This window comes from Botrytis cinerea, chromosome 14 (assembly GCF_000143535.2).
Source record: "Botrytis cinerea B05.10 chromosome 14, complete sequence".
Lineage (NCBI taxonomy): Eukaryota > Fungi > Ascomycota > Leotiomycetes > Helotiales > Sclerotiniaceae > Botrytis > Botrytis cinerea.
Genome location: NC_037323.1, coordinates 1977274 through 1999623, shown reverse-complemented (window position 1 = coordinate 1999623; position 22350 = coordinate 1977274). Strand labels below are relative to the sequence as shown.

The window sequence follows — 22350 nt, the reverse complement described above, 5'->3', positions numbered from 1 at the left end:
TGGGCGCGCACCATCGCTATGGTTGGTTCACCAGTTGGGTGGAAATGATTACCTACGTAGAGAGGATTTAGATTAATTAGACACTCACTGCGGAATGGGAATTCGAGAGAGAGTTGAGTTGGGGGTGATTGTAGTACTTCTCGTGATTAGGTATGATGTAGGTAGAACTGACAATTTCATTTTCTATCTTCATTTTTCATTTCTTTCATTCTTTATATCTCCATATTCTCATCCTCAATACCTCGATGTCTCAAGTCTCGTCTTATCTCATCTCATCTCATCTCATCTCATCTCATTTCAGATTTCAAAATCTTATATCGAATACAGGTATCTAGCATTCATAACATATACCTACTAGATGATATTGATAGAGCACGTGATGTACCTCCCACCATCCATCCATTCATGATCCATCTATAAGAAGATCTAGAATTGATAGGTCGATCACTTGATTGATAGATAGATAGATTTATTCTATTTTATTCCATTTGAGTTGAGATGAGTTGAGTCGGTTCAAGACGAGATGGGATGGGATGGGGTAGGGTGAGATGAGGAGAGGAGATGAGATGAGATGGACTTTGCAACAAGATGGGTTTTAGTTGTGTTTTAAAGAGGTTCTAGTGTTTGAATCTGGGTGAGGGTGGGCGTTGATTGGCTGGTTGGTTGGTTGGTTGGGAAGAGGGATGATGAATACTACTAGTAGGTTAGTGAGTAGATTAGTGAGTGAGTGTTAAATTTCGAGACGGGATTGGATTGGATTGGCTTGGATTGAATATCTTTATTTTTATTTTTATTTTTATTTTTAGCTTTGTTGGTTATAATTTTCTTCTCGGTGTTCTGTTATATACAGTAGGTAGTGATACTTGTGTTATCTTGGGGGAGGCGAGGGGATGGGATGGGGTTTCAGGTACGCGCGGGAGGGAAGGGAAGACGTGATGGATGAATGAAGGGATGGAGGGGTGGAGGGATGGAGGGCGTCTAGAAAGGTAGGGGGGGAGGGGATGTGTATTGATTGGTTTCTTTCTTTCTTTCTTTCTTGAGTACATGCTTAGTTTCTTATACATATATATAGACTTTGGGGGGGGGAGGGGGGGTGTGCAGTCTGACTGGATTTGGATATTATATTATCTTTTATCTTTTGTAGAATCATATATTATACATTCATCATACTTGAATATTAGCGATTTGTATTTATTGTATAGGTATAGAGTATGTGGTTATTTTGCTTATAGTAGTAGTGGTGGTGGTGATTTGGTGAGATGGGTTTGAGTGAATTTGTATGCGGATATGTGAAAGAGGGGAGAGGGTCGTATTCTCAAGGAATTGATCTGCTGTGTGACGTTTACTAGTAGTATTTTTATATGTATGTATGTATGTATGTATGAATATAAATTGATTTGTATGAGTTTCAAAGATTGATAATGTAGTGAGGTAGTTAATGATGAGGCTATGAAATCACATATAAATACACATATAAATAATGTTTCTCACAATTGATATAGCTCATACTATTATTATTGTGTTGATGTTAACAACATGAAGCAAAAGAAAATTATGCGGAAATTACCCGGCAAAGCACATTACCATCCTCCAGCCATCGGGTCTTCGGATAATTGCCAAGGTTGATCATCGTCACTTTTCCTGGCGAGTACACAGAGAACATTCATTCTGAGATTCAGTTCCAGGTTTATTGTAACTTGACAAGTATGACTTGCATATGTGTTACCTAAGGAGGTTGGTAGGTTGGTATTTATGTTCATTTATGTTTATTGATGGGCATTTATATTTGGATAACTAACTTATGTTTATTCATAAATAAGACACACATACCTACGCATCGACATAAAAGAATGAATGAAGTTATCCTTCTTTAGTCTGCCTCCACGGCAGTGGCCCCCGGAGGGCCAACGGAGTGTCATCAAGAATATCTAACTACTATCTATCCCTTGTCTATTCATTTATTATATTAAGTTATATTATGCTATGTTATGTTATGTTATGTTATATGCTATTGTATTATGTTATGTACTCCATGAATCCAGACGTTTCCATCCCGTCCATCTCGCCCATCTCGCCCATCTAATGATTCACCCACGGTTTATTATTTTTAACTTTTTAAACTTTCTCTTCCCACCGTGCCACCCAGAAATAGACAGGGGCACATCATTCAGATCCGCTTAACCGTTGCACCAAGAGAAAAAGCTTACGAGTCCTGGTTGCGTGTCGATGCACGCTCATGGGTTATGGGCCATTGGGATGTTTGATGTGATGGGCTATGCAGTGGCCGGGCTGTTCTCGCTCTGGATTATTTGTGTGAATGTATGGATGGATGGATGGATGGATGGATGGATGGATGGATGGATGGATGGATGGATGTAAGTAAGTAAGTAACTATGTATGTATGTATGTATGGATGTATGCGAGGCGCTGGATGGTACACATGGGGGAACTTTGGCTGGAGGTCTGGTATACGTAGGGCTACCAAATTAAATGCTAAGATCTTACATTCTCTTATGATTATGATTACCCAGTTATTAGTTCCCAGTTGATTCGTAGGTATGATTCGTACTCTGATCTTGCTTGGATTATCTTTTCTACTTTCGACTTTCTTTACATTGGACTGCTTTACTGTTTTAATTTATCCTTCCTCTTTTCCTGTCCACGCCTCGTATCTTCTTCTGTCGTCAGCAAGTTTTGTTCTTCTTCTTCGTATTTATTGGTGCGGTGCAATCGGTACTTTGCCATTCTCATATGCTCATCTGCTCGATTGATGTTTCTTCCTTCTTTTCTTTATATCTAACGAGAAGAGAGGCGCGAGATTCCTAAAGTATATTTATTTATTTATTTATTTATACACTTTCACCATTGCACATTCCAAAAGAGAGATAACACATCCGCGCTTGGCATACGCAACGCCGGCATTCTTGGCAGCATCATAATCCTACCACTTTCAGGAACAAAGTTAACAAGGCTGAATTCTATCAGAAATACGAAAACTCTGTGTATTCGCGAGTACTTGATTCTCGTTTCTTGTATTTTCGCAGGTTGTGCTTGCGGTAGAAGGGGACGGGAGGAGAGAGACGATTGGCTTCACCCGGGGTTTTGGTAATTTACACTTGCGACAATGCGCGCCTTTACAAGATTGGGTGCGTCGGTGTTTGCGATGGTTCTTTCGCTAATGACCATCTTGGCTTTGTTGCCTCAATCGAGATATACCGAGCATTTGAGGAAGATTGAGATAGGAGGGACGAGTATCAATGATGTGACGGATGGATTGTGGGATTGGGCAAGTGGGGATGATGGAGGGGATGGGGAAGAAGCTGGTGTGAGATTGGTCATTTTTGGAGATAGCTGGGTTGATGATACGGTTGAAGAGAATGAGGATGGAAAGGGTAGAAGCTGGACGGAAGTTCTTTGCGAAGAGGTATGTTTTTGCTTTCTGACTGTTGATTGATGGGTTTGATCGATTGATGGCACATTTACTAATTGATTGTTTTCAGCTCTCGTGTACTTCAAAGATCAATCTCGCAGTTTCTCAACCCTCGTCTTCATACCCATCGTCACCACCCACTGGTGCTTTTGCATCCAATAAAGTCTATCTTTCTTCCATCGAAGACACCGCAGGTCAAAATAATAACGAAACCAAAATAACCGCCGAATCTATGCTCCCCGATCTCGAAGCTCAAGTAAAATCCTTCATCGCCCTGCCTCTGCCAAAAAAGAAACTCAGGGAAACCATCTTCGTCGTCTCATTTGGCACATGGGATATATGGCACTACGCATCTCTCGATTATACCAAAGCTCAAGAGGCCCAAAATAAAGCTGTTGCAGAAATATTCGCGCAACTCGATAATTTATACGCACATCATAGGGAAAATTTGGAGGCTACTCATGTAATCGTTAAACCACATAATGACTCCCATGTTGTGGCCAAACCCCAATTTAGAATTGTTATTCAAAAACTTTTCGATCCTACCATGTTGCCTGGTTGGTTGAGTCAAAGGCCTATTCCATTAAAGCCTAGTTCTGTGGCGGAAAACCAAAAGAATGCTATTTCATTGGTGAGAGACTGGGATAATAGTGTGGAAAACTTTATCAAACCTTGGTTTGCTAGTACGCCAGAAGCTACCACTACTTCCGAATGGGCTGAACCAGCACCAGAAGAACAAGTATCGGGAGATGCGGTTCCAGAAACATCTGACCAGAATGATCAACAATCGCAATCACAAGGAAAGCGAGAGTCAGAAGGCGATGTTGAGGCGGAAAGTAAACCAGATATCCCTCCACCACAAAAAGATATCTATTATTATGATTTGAATAGATTCCTCACGGAAATTATTATCGAACATCAATTGGAAGATGAAGGATTATCTGATGCGAGTGGACTGGGCACAAAAGAAAGTCCATACATCTCCGTATATGATCCTTGTGTACGAGCAGGAGATGACGGAGAAAGCAAGAAAAGAGGACCCGGAGAGAAGCGAAAATCGGGCAAAATCAACAAGGGAAATGAAAAGAGAGGAGAAATGAAAGATACGAAGTCATTACCGGATATTAATGGATTACTTGTCTGTGAACAACCGGACGAATACCTTTTCTGGGATGATTTTAATATGGGTAGCCAGGCGAAAGAGTTGGTGGGAAAGGAGATTGCGAAGATGGTCAGAGAGGGGAAGACTTTGAGGAAGAGTTGGGGAGATGGGACTGTACCAGGGGTGTGAGTAGATGTGAGTGTGGAGAAGGGGAATGTTGGGGGAGTGATATTTACGAATGAGCATTTCTGGAGTTTTGAAGTGGAAAGAAGCGTGCATTGTGCATAGCATGTCATGGAATGGAAAGGCGTTTGGGATTGGGGTTGTGATTATCATTGCAATGGATACTCTTTTTGCGGAGTGAGTGGGTTTTTATATTTGTATATACCTTTCTTTTGGGGGTTTTGATGTTTGAGGGGTAGATGGGGTAGATGGGGTGGTAGACGGGTGGAGAAGTGGAAGAGGAGTATTTGGTTGTATAGTTTTGTAGAGTATATCTATCTCTACATATACATATATATATATATATATATCTAGCCGATTTTCTTTTGTGGTATGATGAATGTGGAGAGGTGGGGGTAGAGGGAGAGAGGGAAATGGAAATGGAAATGGAAATGGAAATGGAAATGGAAATGGAAATGGAAATGATCTATATAGGCTTAGGTGTAGTTGGAAGGAGGAAGTAGAGAGTAGAAAGTAGAATTTTATGATTAGTTATGTGTATTTGTGTGTTTGTGTACTTGCTTGCTAGGGTGATGGTGATTTGATAATGATTTGATAATGATTTGATAGTGATTTGATAGTGATTTGATAGTAATAAATATATGAGTTAGTAAGAAGCTCAAGGAAGTTTGAGGGAGATTCTGGGGAGATTTTGAGTAAAAAGGGGAGATTGAAGATGGGGGTATAGATTAAGTATAGAGTGAATTGAGAATCTATTGGATTGGGATTTTGGTATGATTGGAGGGGAATTGAGGGGGTTAAGGCACTCTCGCTTACGAGGGGAGGAAGAGAGAAGGAGGTTAAAGAGTGAGAGATGAGAGAGAGAAGGGTCTAGAACCTAGGAAGTGAGAGATAAGAGAGAGATTAGCTGATCATCTGTTAACTAATAGATGAGCATCAAAGCAAAAGATATCAATTTCCTTAACTTTCATGTTGATTTTGTGATTTGCAGCAAGCGGCCCTGTCTGTGCGGGTGTTAGGCGAGGAATTAGGAGAGGGGGCTTGGGAAAGAAAGGAAAGGGGGGGTGAGGTGTAGGAGGGGTAGCGGATTGTGGAAGGTGAGAAGTTCTTGTAGATTGAAAACTGCATATCGGTAAGTATTTTAGGATTAAGAGATTTACAAAAGAAGAACTAAAAAAAAGGGAGTAGCGATGTGACGAGCGTTACGTTAGTCTTGTTCTAAGAGTATTAGATAATTGATTTTTGATTGTGAGTTTGGTTTGGTTTGTGTTTGTGAGGGTGGGAATTTAAAGTAATCACTAACGTTGTTATTAGAGTCAAATTCATCGGGGATGCAAAGCGATTCAACCGAAAGAATCAAACTTCCATCAAATGAAAAACCATATTATATAATATTGCGGTGATATTCTTGTTGTACATCAAGTGCTGCATGAGAGTTCCATACAAGAGAGTTACAGCGGGAGTGAAACTGAACGTAAGTGGATGAATATGGGGTTCGAAATTTCAATAGAGAAAAACAATGTTTTGGCCTCCAATCTAACCGCTCACTTTGGAGCACTCCTCGTTCTTCTTTATGAATCCACGCCAATCTTACTTTGTTCCCAAATATCCGAACATTATATTGAATCATGTGGTTGCGAGACACTGGTCGCCCAGCTATACGAAGTTTCCCCTCCAGTGTCAACTCTGAGTGACGAGTCGAGCTTACCGCTTGAAGTACAAAGTCGTCAAAGTTCCGGAAATTTTTCTGGTGCAGCATTGCTGAATCTTGTTGATAGCGATAATCAGACGGCATTGCATTTAACTTTGAACACGTTGGATGTTAAACGAGACTCCCATCATATTGAAAGATTCGCTCTAGAGTTGTTAAAATCCGCCACCAGAGAGGACATCAGTCGCGTTCTACCTGATGGCCGGTCTCTTCTGTATATAAGTTTTAACAGAGGATATGATGCGACAAGCAGAAGCTTATTGATATGGGCATAGATGTCAAAGTTCATGGAAATACCTATGGGGCGAATTACTCTACTCTTGGATTGCTCTGCAAAAAATCATCAGATAGTTAAGAGCTGATTCGGTCCATGATTTCTGGCCAAAAACCTGGGACTTTATACCAAGGCGACATGTTGATACATACCGCCTGCTACCATGGGCCGACCACTGCAATAGAGGAATTGCTTTCTGCAGGATGGAGCACTGAAACTACAAACAAGCTCGGATATACGCCTTTTATTTCAGCTACAGTAGGAAGTGAGAAGAGTATTGTGGAGCTACTGCTATCACGTGGAGCTCATCTCTCAAATGTGATGTACAGATTTGGAAAGCTTGACCAACCATACCATCCACTCGAACTCGCTAAATCGGCAACTATATGCAGATTAATTGATTCTAAAGGCTTGAGCGACTGGCTTCCCGAGGCCCTTGAAGACGAAGAGATTTCCTTCTCGGGGGGAAGGGCTGGGTGCTAGGCATCACTTCTGATCCCAATGAACCAGATTCATATTCCGGGAAATGGAAGACGAGGCGAGTTTCGAGTCTCAGCGTATTACATCTAGCAGCATCCAATGGTCATATTGAAGTTTTGGAATTTGGAATAGTTCAAAAACGTCTCAATGTTAATGCACGAGCTAGCTTTGGTATGACACCACTAGTCTTTGATATATTTGGCGATGAGGAGAGCGCGGTGGAGCTGCTACTTCAATGTGGAGCTGATTCCAATGAATGCTACGGTTCAATTAAAGTAACGCCATTACACGTTGCTGTAGCTGCGAAGAATTTTTCTGTTATCAAAATGCTCATGTCTCATGGCGCTAATCCCTACTCTGCCGATGCGGGTGGATGAACTCCATATATGGCTGCAAGGTTTAAATATAAAGATGGTAAAGTGGTAAAAAAAAGGTAGAGAATTCACCATCACCAGGTTTTAAGTATCTGTAATAGATATTCTAATTCGAGAATTATCTATATGCCTCCAAAGCTATTATTGAGACAAAAAATTGACTTTTCTTCTTGCTGATTTCCATTTAGCCCCCCCCCCCCAAGAGAGCTGTTGAAGAAATTGAAGAGTTTATTGGCACAGATAATCGCATCCACATAGCGTTAGAGAGAGCTATATTGTGTAACTATATTGGAAATGTCAAAGCACTGTCCAATACTGGGTGGAGTTCGAAAAGCACACGTGGTTGCGGATGCACAATTCTTTTAGCGGTTCTCCATGGTGGGCTGCTGGAGCTTGCAAGTTTTCTCGTTGATGCTGGTGTAACAGTTGAAGGAACTATCGCCGAACCTTGCGCCTGAAAATATGGCATAGAAGTTGAACCGGAGCCTCCACGACGAAGCATTGTGGTCGTTAAAAGTCTCAACCCTTTCCAATCGATGGAAGGTTCCACATCTCTTGACCTTGCGACTAGTTTTGGAAACTCGAAACTTGTACAGATGATCTTGGATAGAAGTCAGCCATCCATTCCCCATATATTACGTGCATTGCATACTGCAGCAATAAACTGCTATATAGGATGTGTTAGAATCCTTCTTTGTCGTCTGGCAGTCCAAAGCTGTAATGGAAATTTTCTCGAGGCCGAGCAGACAGTGATCAATCCCCCTGAATTTCTTTCGACACCATTCCTTTTCACACGGTACAATAGGTTTCGCAGAGTTAAACGCAATTGCAGTCTCAAATTTGCGCAAAAACCTCTAGATATCGCCTTACATTTAGCGGCGAACTGTTTCAAAGGCTCTTTCTGGGTCATAGATGAGCTTCTCAAATGTAGTGCAAATCTTGAAGCTCGTAGCAACTACGGAGAAACGCCGCTTTATCTTGCATTGTTTGAAAGAAATTTATACTTAGCTGTGACTTTGATATTTGCTGTGGCAAGTGTGAATTCTCTAAGCGGTGATAAATACAGTCCAGTCCAACTGGCCGTCTCGCATTGCACGCGAGATATAGTTTTTTCTTTTGCACAAATTTGGAGCAAGATAGATACAACAGAGGGGATCTTCTATTACTTGCTATCCAAAAATCTGACCCTGAGATGGTACGTGCTTTGAAGAAATTGGGTATGGATTTGAACATGGCAGACCACGCAGGAGTACCAGTCTTATTACTCACAGCTTTAGAATTGGCCGAAAAAGATTTCATTCTCCAAATTTTGCCTGAAGTAGATGTTATTCAACATCCGAAGTTGGGTACTGCGCTGAACCAGGCGTCGTTCCAAGGTCTGCTGAAAATAGTCTCTGCGTATGTGTTTTTTTCATATATTGTTGACTATGGTTATAGTCACGTTTGACCTGATGCTACAAAGCTAACACCAAAATTATAGTCTGCTCAACCGAGAATTAAGGATACCAGCTGGTGTTAACAACAAGTAAGTGAATCACGCTGGGAAAGAAGGTGCGCCGCTATATCTAGCAGCCATCGGAAATAACTCTACTTCGAGGGTCGAATGTATGGAGCATTTGATCCACCATGGAGCTGATATCAATCTTGTCAGTGGTCCTCAAGGAATGCCCCTCATGGTAGCATGCTATGATGGTATGTATTATTCCGTGGTATATCTATTGAAGCACGGAGCAAATACCGCGTGCAAAAAGCTAGACGGAATCAAAACAACTGCGATGCAGTCAGCCCATTTACACAAAGATGTAATGCTATTACTGCAGAACTTCCGAAAAAATGGGCCAAGAGCCTCAGAAGAGCAAAGAACAGTTGTCAATGCGAATATTTCGATGCTTGAGTGGTGTATGTTGAGATTAGAGAATGATCAGAAGAGAGAGAAACGAGCCGATCAGCTAAGTCTGTTTGAGAGTGTTTCCTCTCAGCCTTGGTGGACCGAAGATATAGATACAGATGGGGAACAGGAATCAAGTCATCACAAAGATGAGATACCAGAGTTAAAATACACGGATGACCAGTCCCTCTAGGATTATCAATCTTATAGTACTTGTTCACCTGATGAGCAGATTTTGAGTCCTGGCTAGAATGAGTTCTTCTATCTCAAGTTCTGTCTAGGGTCGTTATAAATTCTGAACTCACAGCATCATGAATTTGAAGCTAGTCAAGCACTTCCAAAGGAGCCAACCTACCGGCACAACTTTTCTGAATCCAGCGATCCAAGCGGAAAAGTTGGTAGAGATCAGTGTGATAACTAGAATTAAGCGAGATCGGACAATAAAACTAACAGGTGATGCTTTGAATCTAGAATATGGAGTGCAAATCAATATTCTTGCACCAGAATAATGCCGGAATGTGTGATTTTTTAAGGGACCATCGAATTCAGTACATAATATCACAATGTCGGATTTACTCATCGAAAATATTGAAGCATATTTATGGGAATATGTTTATGGGAATATAGAAATCTCTTCACTCATGTTAATTTGTTCGGTACCCAGAATCTTGACCGGATGGTGATACTCATGTATGGCTTTGAATTCTCGCAGATTTTCTCGCCAATCATTGGACTTCGGGCCATGTTGCTTCATTAGGTGCTTTGCGGACTCATTGTAAGACCAATTTGGATTTCAACTCAATGTTGTTCAGCAAAGGACTAATTTGATTCAAGTATTCTTGGGGTTCTACTGGGTTGATACTCAGATCACTTAGTCCGATACCGGCTATGTGCAACATTACACTGTTCATTTCATGGCTAGCCTGACAACAAGATATAAAGCTTGTGTATCGGTTATGGCATCACATTCCAATTAATCGAGTTTCTTCTCAAAATACCGATATATTCTCTTACTGCGATTGTTGTGGGCAACAATATTTCCTTATTAGTTTTACAAAGCAAATGCAAAGGTTGGTATTTCAACAACCTCAAGGCCATGGCTTGTTGAGTATTCAGGAACCTATCTGGCTTCGGGTCAATTTGTGCAATTGAATTTTCAGACTCTTCTTTTAAGACTTTTGTTCAATCGGGCTCACTCGGAGCCAGTCTATTTGCTATCCGCATTGAATTGGATGCCCATCACAGACCCCTTGGGTTTCAAGGATGAACTCATTTTTGATTTCGATGCATGTCTTACTTGAATATGTTGTGCCACACCGGTTTTTCGAGTAAGACCAACTATTGGTATATCTTGGGCCTACAAAAAACATTGCTGGGCCTCAGCTATGACCATCGAAATTTTATATCATCATGTTATTCTCAATCTTGATCTTGATGGGAACATTGATTGTCTTTTGATTGATGCTTGATTTGCCGGCGCTGCCATAGACTGAGAGCTCACCGATCGCAGTGACTGTCAGTGATAATTGATAAATCGGTTGTCAGTCTAGCCGAATACCTACTGCGGCATCTTCTACGAGTGGAACGACCTATGCCACTGTAAATTATCAACCCAAGAAGATCACTCTCGTTTCTTCTCAGCTTCCCTTTGAAATACTTATTTTTCACACTAAAGTTGAGAGTATCCGCTCCAGAATCAAGAAAAAAGGTCAAACACTTGTCGATAGATTTCCTGGCCTACTAGAAGGGTTTCATTCCCCACACTGTCTGTTTTCATTTTGCACAACCTCATAAAGCGGAGCTTCACGGGATCAATCAATGGACGAGATATCGAGCCTAGGTAGTTCAAATGTCTTTAACGTTCCACTTTCTCATCCATTGACTCGGGCTCCGGATATCAATCGTCGCCTGGGGCGTGTTAGTTGTGGATATTACTATGGAGACTCGCAATCTCCTTTATATATGGGAACAGACTCAACCTGCACAACTGCATATACTCTTGGAATTTGGGGCTCCTGTATCTACAGTAGCAACGTTCCAGTTTGTTCGCTTTACGGTGCTTGTGTAGACGACACTGGATGTACTGATGGCTGTACCCCCAATGTCAACCCTAATATCAATGCTATCACAGTAACGTTATCTTGGTATGTCATTTCAAAATGTCAAAAGAATCAAGTGGACTGATAGTTGTACAGTTATGCGGACTACTGCCAGAGCTACTTGCTGTCTGATCAATCAAGCCCCAGTCTTGGCACGCAGACTTCATATACCTGCAACACTACCTCCCAAACAGCACCAGTACTTATTTTCGCATCAGCACTAGACTCTCCAATGAGCGTGTTAGCTAGTACGACCTCATTCTCTGATATATTGGTTACTTCATCATTAAAATCAGGATTCATTGCAACTTCTACATCTTCTAATCTACCATCAACTTCAAATTCTTCTCCTCCATTCGCTATCTCCGCATCAGGCTTCAGCTCTAGCCCCAGTTCAACGTCAACTATACCCCAAGAAACAATAATCGTATCTTCAAATCAAGCTGGTTCTTCTCGCGTCAATACCGGTGCAACAATAGGCGGTACTATCGGAGGCGTTGTCTTTATTACCCTAATAGCCCTTGCAATTTGGCTAGTAGGTAGACATAGAAAAAATCACGATATACTATCAAAGACTGAACCGCGTTTTGATGTTAGAGATCCAAGTGATCATGTCCACGAGTTAATGGAGAAGAGCGCTAATACACCTGAGATCGGGGGACAAATGCTAAGAGCAGAGATGGAAAGTCCAAGAATGGACAATGGACCGGTTGAGGTGGAGAGTCCTAGGCTCAATAGAGAAAGGTTTGAGATCGAGGCGTAAGAACTCTGCTTGAAATATGAGAGGAAGAGAAGAAGGAATTGTGCTATTACCCATGTAGATAGAGGCCATCCTCGTATTTTGTGCAATTTTTGCCTCGAGGTTTGCACTCATCATACCATCACTAGCACATCATAAATTGAGATTCGCAGATCGAAAGTTGAATATTTCAATTCCACTCTATAGCCCTTTCGTCTTGATTATTTCTTCTGGCATACGTCAATAGCTTGAGGGCAGTCGTTTTACAATATCTATAGCTCACATCTCCATATTACTTTTCATCGAACAGAAACATACCATGCTGGAAAAAATCTCTTTGGGCACCAGTATAGTCCATAAAATGGCGACTGCAGCTTTGCATAAGCCATCTTACATTACTGTGACGTCAGTTAGCACCACGATAGCCTCGGGCTCTATTCCATACATGAGCACTGCAAGCGCATCATCAATCCATCTCTACATAACTGTCAGAAAGACAGTAATGTCAGTATTCATTTCATCGCCAATCGAGTCACCTTCCTTGGCGACACTTACCTCTCATTCATTTGCGCAAGAAACAGTACCTGAAACATCATTGACTCAAAACTCTAACGGAACGTCTACTTCTCAGTCATTGGTTCAAGACACAGTTTCCATCCCACCACCAACTCAATTATCCACCAAAAAGCCTCATCAAAATACAATAGCAATTGTCGCAGGTGCTTTGGGGAGGTTTATATTTGTGTGCGAACTTCTCGCAGGATTCTACTTTCTCCGTGGATACCGATTGAGGCACCAAAACTCAACTGAAATTACAAGTGGCCATCCAATAATTCCCGAGAAAGATGAAGGAAAGGATCCTGTGCATGAAATGGCAGGGAAAAGGAAATTCGGGTATCCTCGGCCGGAGGTTGAGTGGAACAGTCTTTCTGAACTCGAACAAGGAGGTAGCGGAAGGCATCAGGGACCAGTTCAGCTTTCATCTTATTTCCATCCTATCAATAAAAGCTACTGGTTGTAAAATCTTCAACGCCGAAATTTGACTTCGCTTTGATCTCGGTAATGATACTCATCACCACCAACTAGAAGAGATAACAAGTTTTTGTTTCCAGAGTTATACGATGAGGAACCAAATCGAAAGTTAACGGGAAGTAGTAGATGAGAAATGGTAGACATGAGATGAACTGGTATCTACGTGCATAAGTTGCGGTGCAGAAGATAGGGGCTATTTCAGGTTCTGGGCAGGCTTGCTCGATAATTCAGAGTTTATATTTTCTTTTGATGTACAGCCAGGTCTAAGACTTGTAGACTTCCCTTCCAAGTGTATTCACTGACCCCATACAATACCAGTTGCGATGAAATGTTAACACGCACATTACAAGCATTGATGTATTACGTCAAGCTATTGACAGACTTTAAATGGACGGAGTGACAGGACAAGATTCCTAAGAAATTGGTTGCTCGATTTGAACTGTGCAATAGGTTCGGAACTGATAAGGAGATACTGATTCACTACTTATCTTTTCGATAGGATTTTTGAGGAGGATTTAGAGCATATTTAGAGATCAACTTCAGTAGTTCCAGCACTAGTTCCCATCTGAGAACAAAAAAACGTGAACAGGTCTTCCAAGTAAGATATATATAATGTTTAGGAGTAAGTTTCGCGCCAGCGCCACGGTCTTTCTCTGCAATCGATACTGCAGACCTATTTTGGGCAATATTTTGAACATACCAAAGGGTTAAATTCACTACTTTCTGAGTCGGTGGATCGTATAGAAAGCGGACTAAGAACATTGGGTGTGCTAGATAACTAGAACTATTGAAATAGTCAACTTCATTGCACAGGTCTTAGAATGACACGCTCTGCACTTCTTAATCAAAAATCTTCCTTCATTTTCAACCTGTTTTCTTGTATAGAGCAGCACTTTCTACACAAGTGTCGTTCGGATAGGGCGGTGGGATTAAAAGTTTGTTCCCGTTCATCTTGGAAACCAAGTGTTAGATCATCCAACATCGGATAACTATTGATACTTCGTGGCTGAGCTGAATATTCAATGAATAAGTGAATTATTTGCATCAGAATTTTCACTAGACGGAACTGGGGTTTCCGGTACAAGAACATTGGTTTCTAGCTCTCAATTCTCTCTATATCCATCTTCAAACTTCTCAAAAGGTCAGTTCTGCGAGTTATCTTGGGAGGTATTTGTTGAGCTGAACTAATGGTTACAGATGGCGATTCTTTATTTATTCCAAAAAGCTTTTGCTGGTACGGGCCCTGGCCGTGAAAAATCCTCTGGCATTCAGGATGTGAGCTCTGGTTATACATTTGTATCAGAGATCTCAACAGATATATTTGATGCATCTCTGTGCAAAATCAAACCATTAAGAAGACTCATCACAACCACACACATCTCAACAATTATCGTTCCCTCTTCAACACTGGTTATTGTACCAACGATAACTCTTATCGTACCATCTACCACTAAGACCTTGACTCCCGTCACACAACCCACCGTACCGCCTACTGGAATAACTGCGATTGCTCTTAGTAAGATCTCTAGTTGGAACGCAATTGCCGCAACCGCGACCGACCCAATAATGAAGAGTATATTGAAATCTTCCATTAGTCGAGAAAGTCTTGCTGCTAGCTTGACTCCAGGTGCTTATACAGCTGTTATCACAATCTCACCCGCGGAACAAACTTTTATAGACCAGGAAAACAAAGAAATCTCTCAAAGTCTTCATACTACCACTATAATCTTGAGTTGTTTTTTTGTGGGATTGTTCCTAGCATGTAGCTACGGGTTTGGTTGGTACTTTCTGCGACTGTATCGTCGGCGAAGAGGAAGAAAGATGCCTCCACTTACCGAATATATTCCCCCTCAATTAGGTTCTTTGGGCGGTCTAATGGCTGAGATGGGTCGTGAAAATATTGTTGGGCCGGAGGGACATGAGAATAGATCTGATGGAATTCATAGGGTTCCGAGGGTTCCAAGAGTTCATAGTACTTTGCAAGAACTAGCGATTCCTGAAGGGGTTGCAGAGTTACCTGGCTCTGTTCCAGAAATGCAACAGTTGAGACATACGGGATTAAAAGGTGAAGACGAAAGGGTAGCAAACACACAGAAAGCTCTCTACGAAGTCTGAGGGGAAGATTCTAGTGAATGCTTCCAAAGTTGATGTGCGAGCGTTTTAGGGCCCAGGAAATAGAGTTTGCACTCAGGAAAGTTGCAGATGTTTATTCGTTTATTTTTGATACCTTTTTGGTCAAGATCTAGATCTTGAGAATCCTTGAGGATGCGAGATACAACCTCTGATGGGAGGTTTTTGATATGTCGATTTTGCATCCCTCAACTAGGGTAATAATTTTCTCATCCCTTTACAACTTTTTACATTCATACCGGTACATGATGATTGTGATTAGTGATGATAGTTGCGGACGTGAAACAAAAGTTGGGCAGTAATGAAAGTGAGAATTCCTGCGTGAATAACTTAGATTATAGATTGACGTTAGATGAAGCTCAAAGAGAAATATGTGAGGCCTATTGAAGATACTGTTTACTTCACTAACAAAGCATACCCGCCTACGTGATGGACATGTAACTTCTAATTTTAAGAATATAATGAAGTCACCTTACTATCATAGAGACAACTATGAGCCCTCACCTTCATGCACACAAAATGAAGTGTGAATCAAAATCCATATTATCACAATTGCAGTTAAAATAGTGAAAATAGATTGGTTGACTGTATACAGTTTGAATCATCTCTCTCTCGCTCTAACCTAAACCACCAAAGACAGCACAGGTGTTCTTTTTGTTCTCTAACATGCAAAGATCTATAAGTTTGTTGGCTGTAAGTTTCAGAACGGAAGCTGAGTGGAAGTGTCAGGCTTAAACCACAGAAATTTGGTGGAGCAGAAATAAAAGGTTGTAGTGAATTTTCGATCGAGAGACGGGACCAATTAGACAAATGATACCATATTTGATTTCCACCTGTGAGAAGTCTAAATTTCTTCATATAGAACCCCACTTTTCAATTCTACACCTCGCTTCACCTTGAATGGAGATCATTCGGTCTGGTTAAAGATTATCCACACTTGGATAGAGTAATGTCGTCAAATATAACTAGCTAAATTCTATATAAGAAATAAATTATGGGGAAAGATTTTATATCCTTCATCTCAGATGTGATAGTAAACAAACCTCAAGAAGAGCGGCAACTCTGAGCAAAATGTGACATCTTATATTTGTTGAGATTTTTGGTTTTATGACAATCGAAGTTCCTGCCACCCAAGCACTCATAGAATTTCTATCACAGACAATCTCAAATTTCTTCTCTTTCCTTGTACAGACCTATTTACAACAAAAACACAAAGTGTATCACCAAATACGAATCTCTCAAGTATGTTGATTCATTGTATTCTGACTTCATGGCACGGCCTGCCTTTTCTCTAAGACAGGTATTCAATGATACTATGAGATATATCGTCGCGTGAACGGCTTGTGACTATCACTTTACAGTTGTATTAAGTTCCGACGCTTCCTAAAAATCGAGCAGTATACTAAGCACGATTGCAATCCCGCTTCTTAGAGACATGTGCCAAGGCGATTCTGCCCTTCCTCCATAGCTATTGTTCGCGATATAAGTAGCACAAAGATACTGGGTTCTTGAAATGGAGACTATCCTTCTTATATACAATCGGGATCATCTTTGAATCACACAATTGATGTCGTCGTACTCGCTTAGATCATTCCAAAAAGGAGAGCCCAGCTCACATGACAGTACATATCACATGATATGGCTTTTCCGGATTATCTCTCGACCGAGAATGTAACTTCATGTGTTCCACCAATTCAATAAGAACACACAGCAGCCGTCAGTATAATTAGCCACCATGTTGTGATAGGGTGATAGACGCTCTTGTCTGAGCACATCACGGAATCAACAAGCTCGCATTTTGACCTCTACTAAAAACGTCCATATATCTAGGCGTGCCGCTTTGGGAAATTCGTTCCAGAAAACAGACCAAACTTCCATCGAAACATCATTCTTCATACGATCAAATGTTTTCCATCTCATGTGAATCTGAATTGACGGGTTTGGGAAGGAGTTCTCGTTGGCGTTTCACGGTGTCGAAACATGATGAATCGATTTCTGTTATTTTATTTGGTTTACTTGTCGTCGTTGCTATTTTGTTTATGATCGGGAAGCTTTAAAAGTTTGAAGTTTCAATGAAAATTCATTGTTTGTAACTATAGATCGAGAAGGCAGGTGCTTAATTGAGTGTTTCGAAACTACATGACCGTGATAAATCCATCAATCTCAGCCCAAAATACTTGGCGCATTCATGTCTTCACTATCTTCTTTATTCATGTGATTATTTTATTGAATTTCTTTACTCAATCCGTTGACTGTCGTTCTCATAATGATGGGACCCCAGGTTTGCCAGTTCACACACTCGTTACCCATCTTTAGGATCCTGATGCCTCTACTATTTCCTCGATATCCTCCAGCCGCCAACTCCAACTAGCCTCAACAGCATAACCCAATGGAAACCTTCTCACAATAACATCTCCATGAAAGTCATCTGCTATCAAAGTTCCAGTAACTCACGCAACCACAACAGACTCCCACAATTCCTGACTACACTCGAGATACTATCCCAACGTGAAGATCTCGGCGTCTAGCTGAGATTTCTCTCAAAAACAACGAACTTTATCTACATTCAACCGCGGAACATATACGAAACATTCTTTGACACGAATGTAGGGAAACATGGCGCGATTAATGATCTCACATAGATTAAGGTGTGTGTTGTCTAATCCGACTGCTGCCGATCAAACAAGTATTCACATTTTACCATACTTCTTTCGACGCCGCAAGTCTGATAATTTCGGATCTAGGAACAAAATGTTTAAAGCCTGGCTAGATTCCAAGGAGAATATCACAACAGAAAGCTATAAAAGATGGGTATAGGGCTTCCAAACATACACCTTTACTTGAACACTCCACACACAGATCAAAGTCCATCTCTTAAGCTGAAGCCCCGCTTCCTCTCCTCCTCCCTCCCCCTTTCCCGGAAAATCTGATCTCGACAAACAGAATCAACACAGGCATACTTTCTATCCTAGCTTCAAGTCCAAATGCTACAAACATCAACCCCTATTTCAACTTCAACTTCAACTCCACAAGTATCAACCCACCCCACGAAACCCATATTCTTTCAAAGCCTCACCTCTTCTATTCTCTCTCGCCAAAACAGGGCTATCCATCTTCCCTCTACTTCTCGAAGTTTCCAGCTACATCTCCCCAGAATCCGACATTCGTTTCAGGAGCGATTGGTAGCAGAAAAATATTTACCAAGTATGCCACGCATCATAATCACGATCTTCTGCCGAATAAATCCTCGCTTTACTTGAAGGAAAAAAAAAAAAAAAAAAAAAAAACACATGTGAAGAAAAATATTTCAGGTCCTGATGAACGGATGGAACGATGAGTATGCAGCCAGATACTCAATAAATATCAAATGAGTATAGTGACCTTAGCGCGGTTGCGAACGGTACTGGAACTGGAACTGGAACCGGAACTGGAACCGGAGCTAAACTATACCCGCCAAGAAGAAAATCAAAGACCCCCTGAGCGAACAAACAAGTTGAACGACGAAAAACAAAAAAAAAATAAAAAAAAATTACACGAATTTCGAATTTCGCAGCGGGGGCACTGAGTAGATGCATCTATCTGAGGGAGGAGGGGGGGGAAAGAGATCTGAGAAACGGAACATGAGCTCTATTTCCGAAGACTGGTATGGCATGGCATGGCAGTATGTGATCTATGGTCTATGGGATACAAAAGGGCATGCGATTCTACCGCGGTGGAAATTATGAATCTCAAGTATACGGATCCACGGGATTGAGAGAGGGATTTGTTTTCCGGGGCCTTGCATCCATCCATCCATCCCATGCTTTTCCTCAAAGATTCGGTTGAGGATTGTGGGTTTTCACTGTGCACTGCTTTGGCTACCATTTCTTATTTTTGGGGGTTTGTTTCACGTGTGTACTTTATTAGCAGCTGTAAACGTGGGCTCGGAATGATTTAGGCGCATAGATGAAATGAGAATGAAATATACGGAAGCATCAAATTTAAAATTCTTTTTTGTTCGCAGACAAACGATCAATGAGATATTCGTTAGCTACCTAAGTAGTTAAATCACTATGACCACCCGAGCAAATGTAAACAAACTACCATGCTATCAATTCAACGCCCTTTCTATCCATGTATGTATGGACTTCTTAGCCTTCTCCTCACGGAGGACAATATATATAGATTCTGAATCCCTCAAGGAAGATAATAAGAGGACGCCTGACTCCACGCTCAAGCACAAATCCGAACCCATGATTCCCATCTCCATGCATGCATACTTTAGACCGCACTGCACAGTCGCTCAATTCTCCCATTCTAATTAATACACTTTCCACTCATAAACACAACCGCTGGATCTACTTAACCCTCGCCATGATCGTCTCGCCCCCTCTCTCCAAATCTCCCATCACATTTCCCCACCTCTCCTTAACCCCCTTAAGCATGCTCCTATCAAAATCATCTCTCGCCCTCAACACCGCCTCCACCCACCCAAGCTGCAAATCCCAATATTCTCTCTTGAACCCCTCTACCACATCCTGCACCGCTCCCTTCTCACACTCAAGAATCTCGAGGAAACTTTGCGTCACCGCCCATTTACCCACAATGATATTCCGTACATCTTCCGTGAGATATGTATTACTATTGAAGAATTCAAAGGCGGTTGAAACATCATTGAAGATCTTATCTTTGAATGGATCCATTCTCTTAAATTTTGCGCCCTTGTTACGGACACAGCCGAGATATTGGATGAGGAGTTCGATGGCGAGTTCTTCAATGAAGATATCTAGAAGTGATTGATGAAGGACGTTTTTGTAATCATTAATGTATTCTTCAAATGTGACAATCATTTGCTTCATAGCTGTGTTTGAGTACCATTTTGCTGTGAAGAAATCCGGCATGACGGTTTTGAAATCAACGGCGAAGATTAAAGTTGCGAATTTGGATATGCAGTGGGTACTGAGATCGACATATCCATCGTTTAGACTAGTAATCTCGACATCTACTCGTTCAAGGTATGTAGTTGAAACGAGCGGTTCGAATTTTTGTCTAAAGCTCGTAAGGTATCCGAATCGTCCCTCATCTTCATTATCATCAATACAGGCAATTTGATCATTAGCAGTAGCAACAAGCCAATCCTGTAAAGCTTGGAAGCCCTCCAGTTCAGTAGTTGCATTGAAGTATTTAGCAGCTTCAATATCGAGCATTTCTTGCCATGTTTGTTGACGAGTCTTGAGCCGCACGATCATGATATCAACCACTCCTTCAACAATATCCATTCTCTGACTAGCACTTGCTGCATCGATTTGTTCACGTAACATACGCCACATATCGACCAAGTTTTTCGTTCGAAAGTATCCATATTCGTCCTGATCCAAATTCGAACCATCCACATTCCTCCCATCGAAATCTTTCTTTTCTGTTGCGAAAATCCGATCAAGCCATTCATCCAAGTACTTGATAATGATTTGTTCGAAATTCCTGATCATTTCCTGTTCTCTTCCATCTATAACGTGCGGCTTTAATTCATCTTTCTTAAACCCCAACTTGTTCATCTTCGTATAGTACTTTTCTGGCCAGTTGAGAATTGCCAAATTATTCGCCTGCGTCGTCTCTTTGTCATCGATCATATCAATGAGAAAATCATGCATCAATTGATGATAAATATTCCCATACGTCTTGAGAATTTTCCACTTCTTTGGCATCAATGGAACCATCCCCTGTTTGACCGCATTCAAATCGTTGAAGAACCATCTCAAACCCTTCTCCAATTTCGAGGGGTCCTCCAAGAATGTCTGCTTCGTTCCTTCAATGTCGCTTTCGGCCTTTAGTTTAATAGCCATCAAAAACTTCTCCTTATACCCTCTCGTACTCTTCGCCCCATCCGTGATACTCTTAAATCTCGCCGCCATCTCCTTATGATCTTTCAACGCCTCCTGCAGTGCCATAACCCTTCTATCACTCTTTTCCTCGGCCTCAATAACCACCGCCAACCTCACTACCAAACTGCTATTCCCCTGCACAACCACCTCTATCAGATTCATAGCCACCTTCCCAATATGTTCATCAAACCAATCAATCGTGTCATCTAACCTCGCAAAATAATCCTCCAACGTCCCCTGCAATCCCGCATCGTCAGCCCTCAATATCTGTTCCATAGCATCATCCCTAATATTCCTCAACTGCGTCAATTCATAATGAATCGCCAGCAAATTCCCCATATTATCCTCATCCGCATCATCCTCTCTCAGAAGCCCCTCCACCTTCGTTAACCTCTCGTTAAAATCCACCAAATTCCTGCGCATCGTTTCTACCGCCATGAAATTCCTATGCGTCTGGCTCACCAGATTAATATTCGGGAAATCCTTAATCATATTCTGCGCCTCGGCGCACAGCTTATCAATCTTCATCATCTCATCCTTGATCAATTGAACAGTTCGTTGGCCATCGGTAATCCCGTGCATGCCAGCCTGAGTAACTTCGAGTTGTTCTTTGAGACCAGAACGCAGTTGCGAATCGACGGCGGATTTCTTACGTGTATATTCGAGTTTGAGGGCGGGGATTTTGTCGAGATCGTCGGGGTGGTGGAGGAGATCGGAGAGCTTGATGGAGGAGACGTCCATTGTCATTTTGGCGGTGGTTTGTGAGCTACAGGAGCTCAAGAAGGAGGGGAGTAGGGGTTATGCGCGCAGATCTTATTCAAGACCAGATAGAAAAGTATAGCTCTCGCAGAGCTTCACCAGCAATTCTAAACTTTCAAGAAACGGTTCATAGAAATCAAGTCAAAAATAAGTGCAATCAATCGAAAGTTCAATGGTGTATGAGACATTACGTGCATAATCCCAAAACGAGGACTAGCGTGGCATGTAACGGTGGAAAGAATTCCCGACTCCCGAGAATCCTGGTTTGATATTTGCGATTTATTTCTC

At 41.5% G+C, this 22350-nt stretch overlaps 6 protein-coding genes across 6 annotated transcripts; 5 read left to right on the top strand and 1 right to left on the bottom strand.

Moving 5' to 3' along the window:
- The first annotated feature begins 2521 nt into the window (after window positions 1-2521).
- Window positions 2522-5255, top strand: BCIN_14g05220 (hypothetical protein). Its single transcript, XM_024697295.1, has 2 exons — window positions 2522-3424; window positions 3501-5255. The coding sequence occupies exons 1-2, from the start codon at window positions 3125-3127 to the stop codon at window positions 4719-4721; spliced, it is 1521 nt and encodes a 506-aa protein (XP_024553110.1). The 5' UTR covers window positions 2522-3124; the 3' UTR covers window positions 4722-5255.
- Window positions 5256-8619: 3364 nt separating this feature from the next.
- On the top strand, window positions 8620-9754 carry BCIN_14g05210 (hypothetical protein). Its single transcript, XM_001550154.2, has 3 exons — window positions 8620-8952; window positions 9035-9079; window positions 9206-9754. The coding sequence occupies exons 1-3, from the start codon at window positions 8747-8749 to the stop codon at window positions 9633-9635; spliced, it is 681 nt and encodes a 226-aa protein (XP_001550204.2). The 5' UTR covers window positions 8620-8746; the 3' UTR covers window positions 9636-9754.
- A 1075-nt stretch (window positions 9755-10829) lies between these two features.
- On the top strand, window positions 10830-12484 carry BCIN_14g05200 (hypothetical protein). The gene is made up of 2 exons (XM_001550153.2): window positions 10830-11586; window positions 11638-12484. The coding sequence occupies exons 1-2, from the start codon at window positions 11261-11263 to the stop codon at window positions 12302-12304; spliced, it is 993 nt and encodes a 330-aa protein (XP_001550203.2). The 5' UTR covers window positions 10830-11260; the 3' UTR covers window positions 12305-12484.
- Window positions 12485-12500: 16 nt separating this feature from the next.
- BCIN_14g05190 (hypothetical protein) lies at window positions 12501-13758 on the top strand. Its single transcript, XM_001550152.2, has one exon. The coding sequence runs from the start codon at window positions 12600-12602 to the stop codon at window positions 13299-13301; it is 702 nt and encodes a 233-aa protein (XP_001550202.2). The 5' UTR covers window positions 12501-12599; the 3' UTR covers window positions 13302-13758.
- Window positions 13759-14306: 548 nt separating this feature from the next.
- BCIN_14g05180 (hypothetical protein) lies at window positions 14307-15664 on the top strand. The gene is made up of 2 exons (XM_024697294.1): window positions 14307-14453; window positions 14510-15664. Exon 2 carries the CDS (start codon window positions 14510-14512, stop codon window positions 15425-15427), a length of 918 nt encoding a protein of 305 aa, XP_024553109.1. The 5' UTR covers window positions 14307-14453; the 3' UTR covers window positions 15428-15664.
- A 3773-nt stretch (window positions 15665-19437) lies between these two features.
- Bcsec6 lies at window positions 19438-22233 on the bottom strand. The gene has a single exon (XM_001550149.2). The coding sequence runs from the start codon at window positions 22048-22050 to the stop codon at window positions 19780-19782; it is 2271 nt and encodes a 756-aa protein (XP_001550199.1). The 5' UTR covers window positions 22051-22233; the 3' UTR covers window positions 19438-19779.
- Between the last annotated feature and the right edge of the window lie 117 nt (window positions 22234-22350).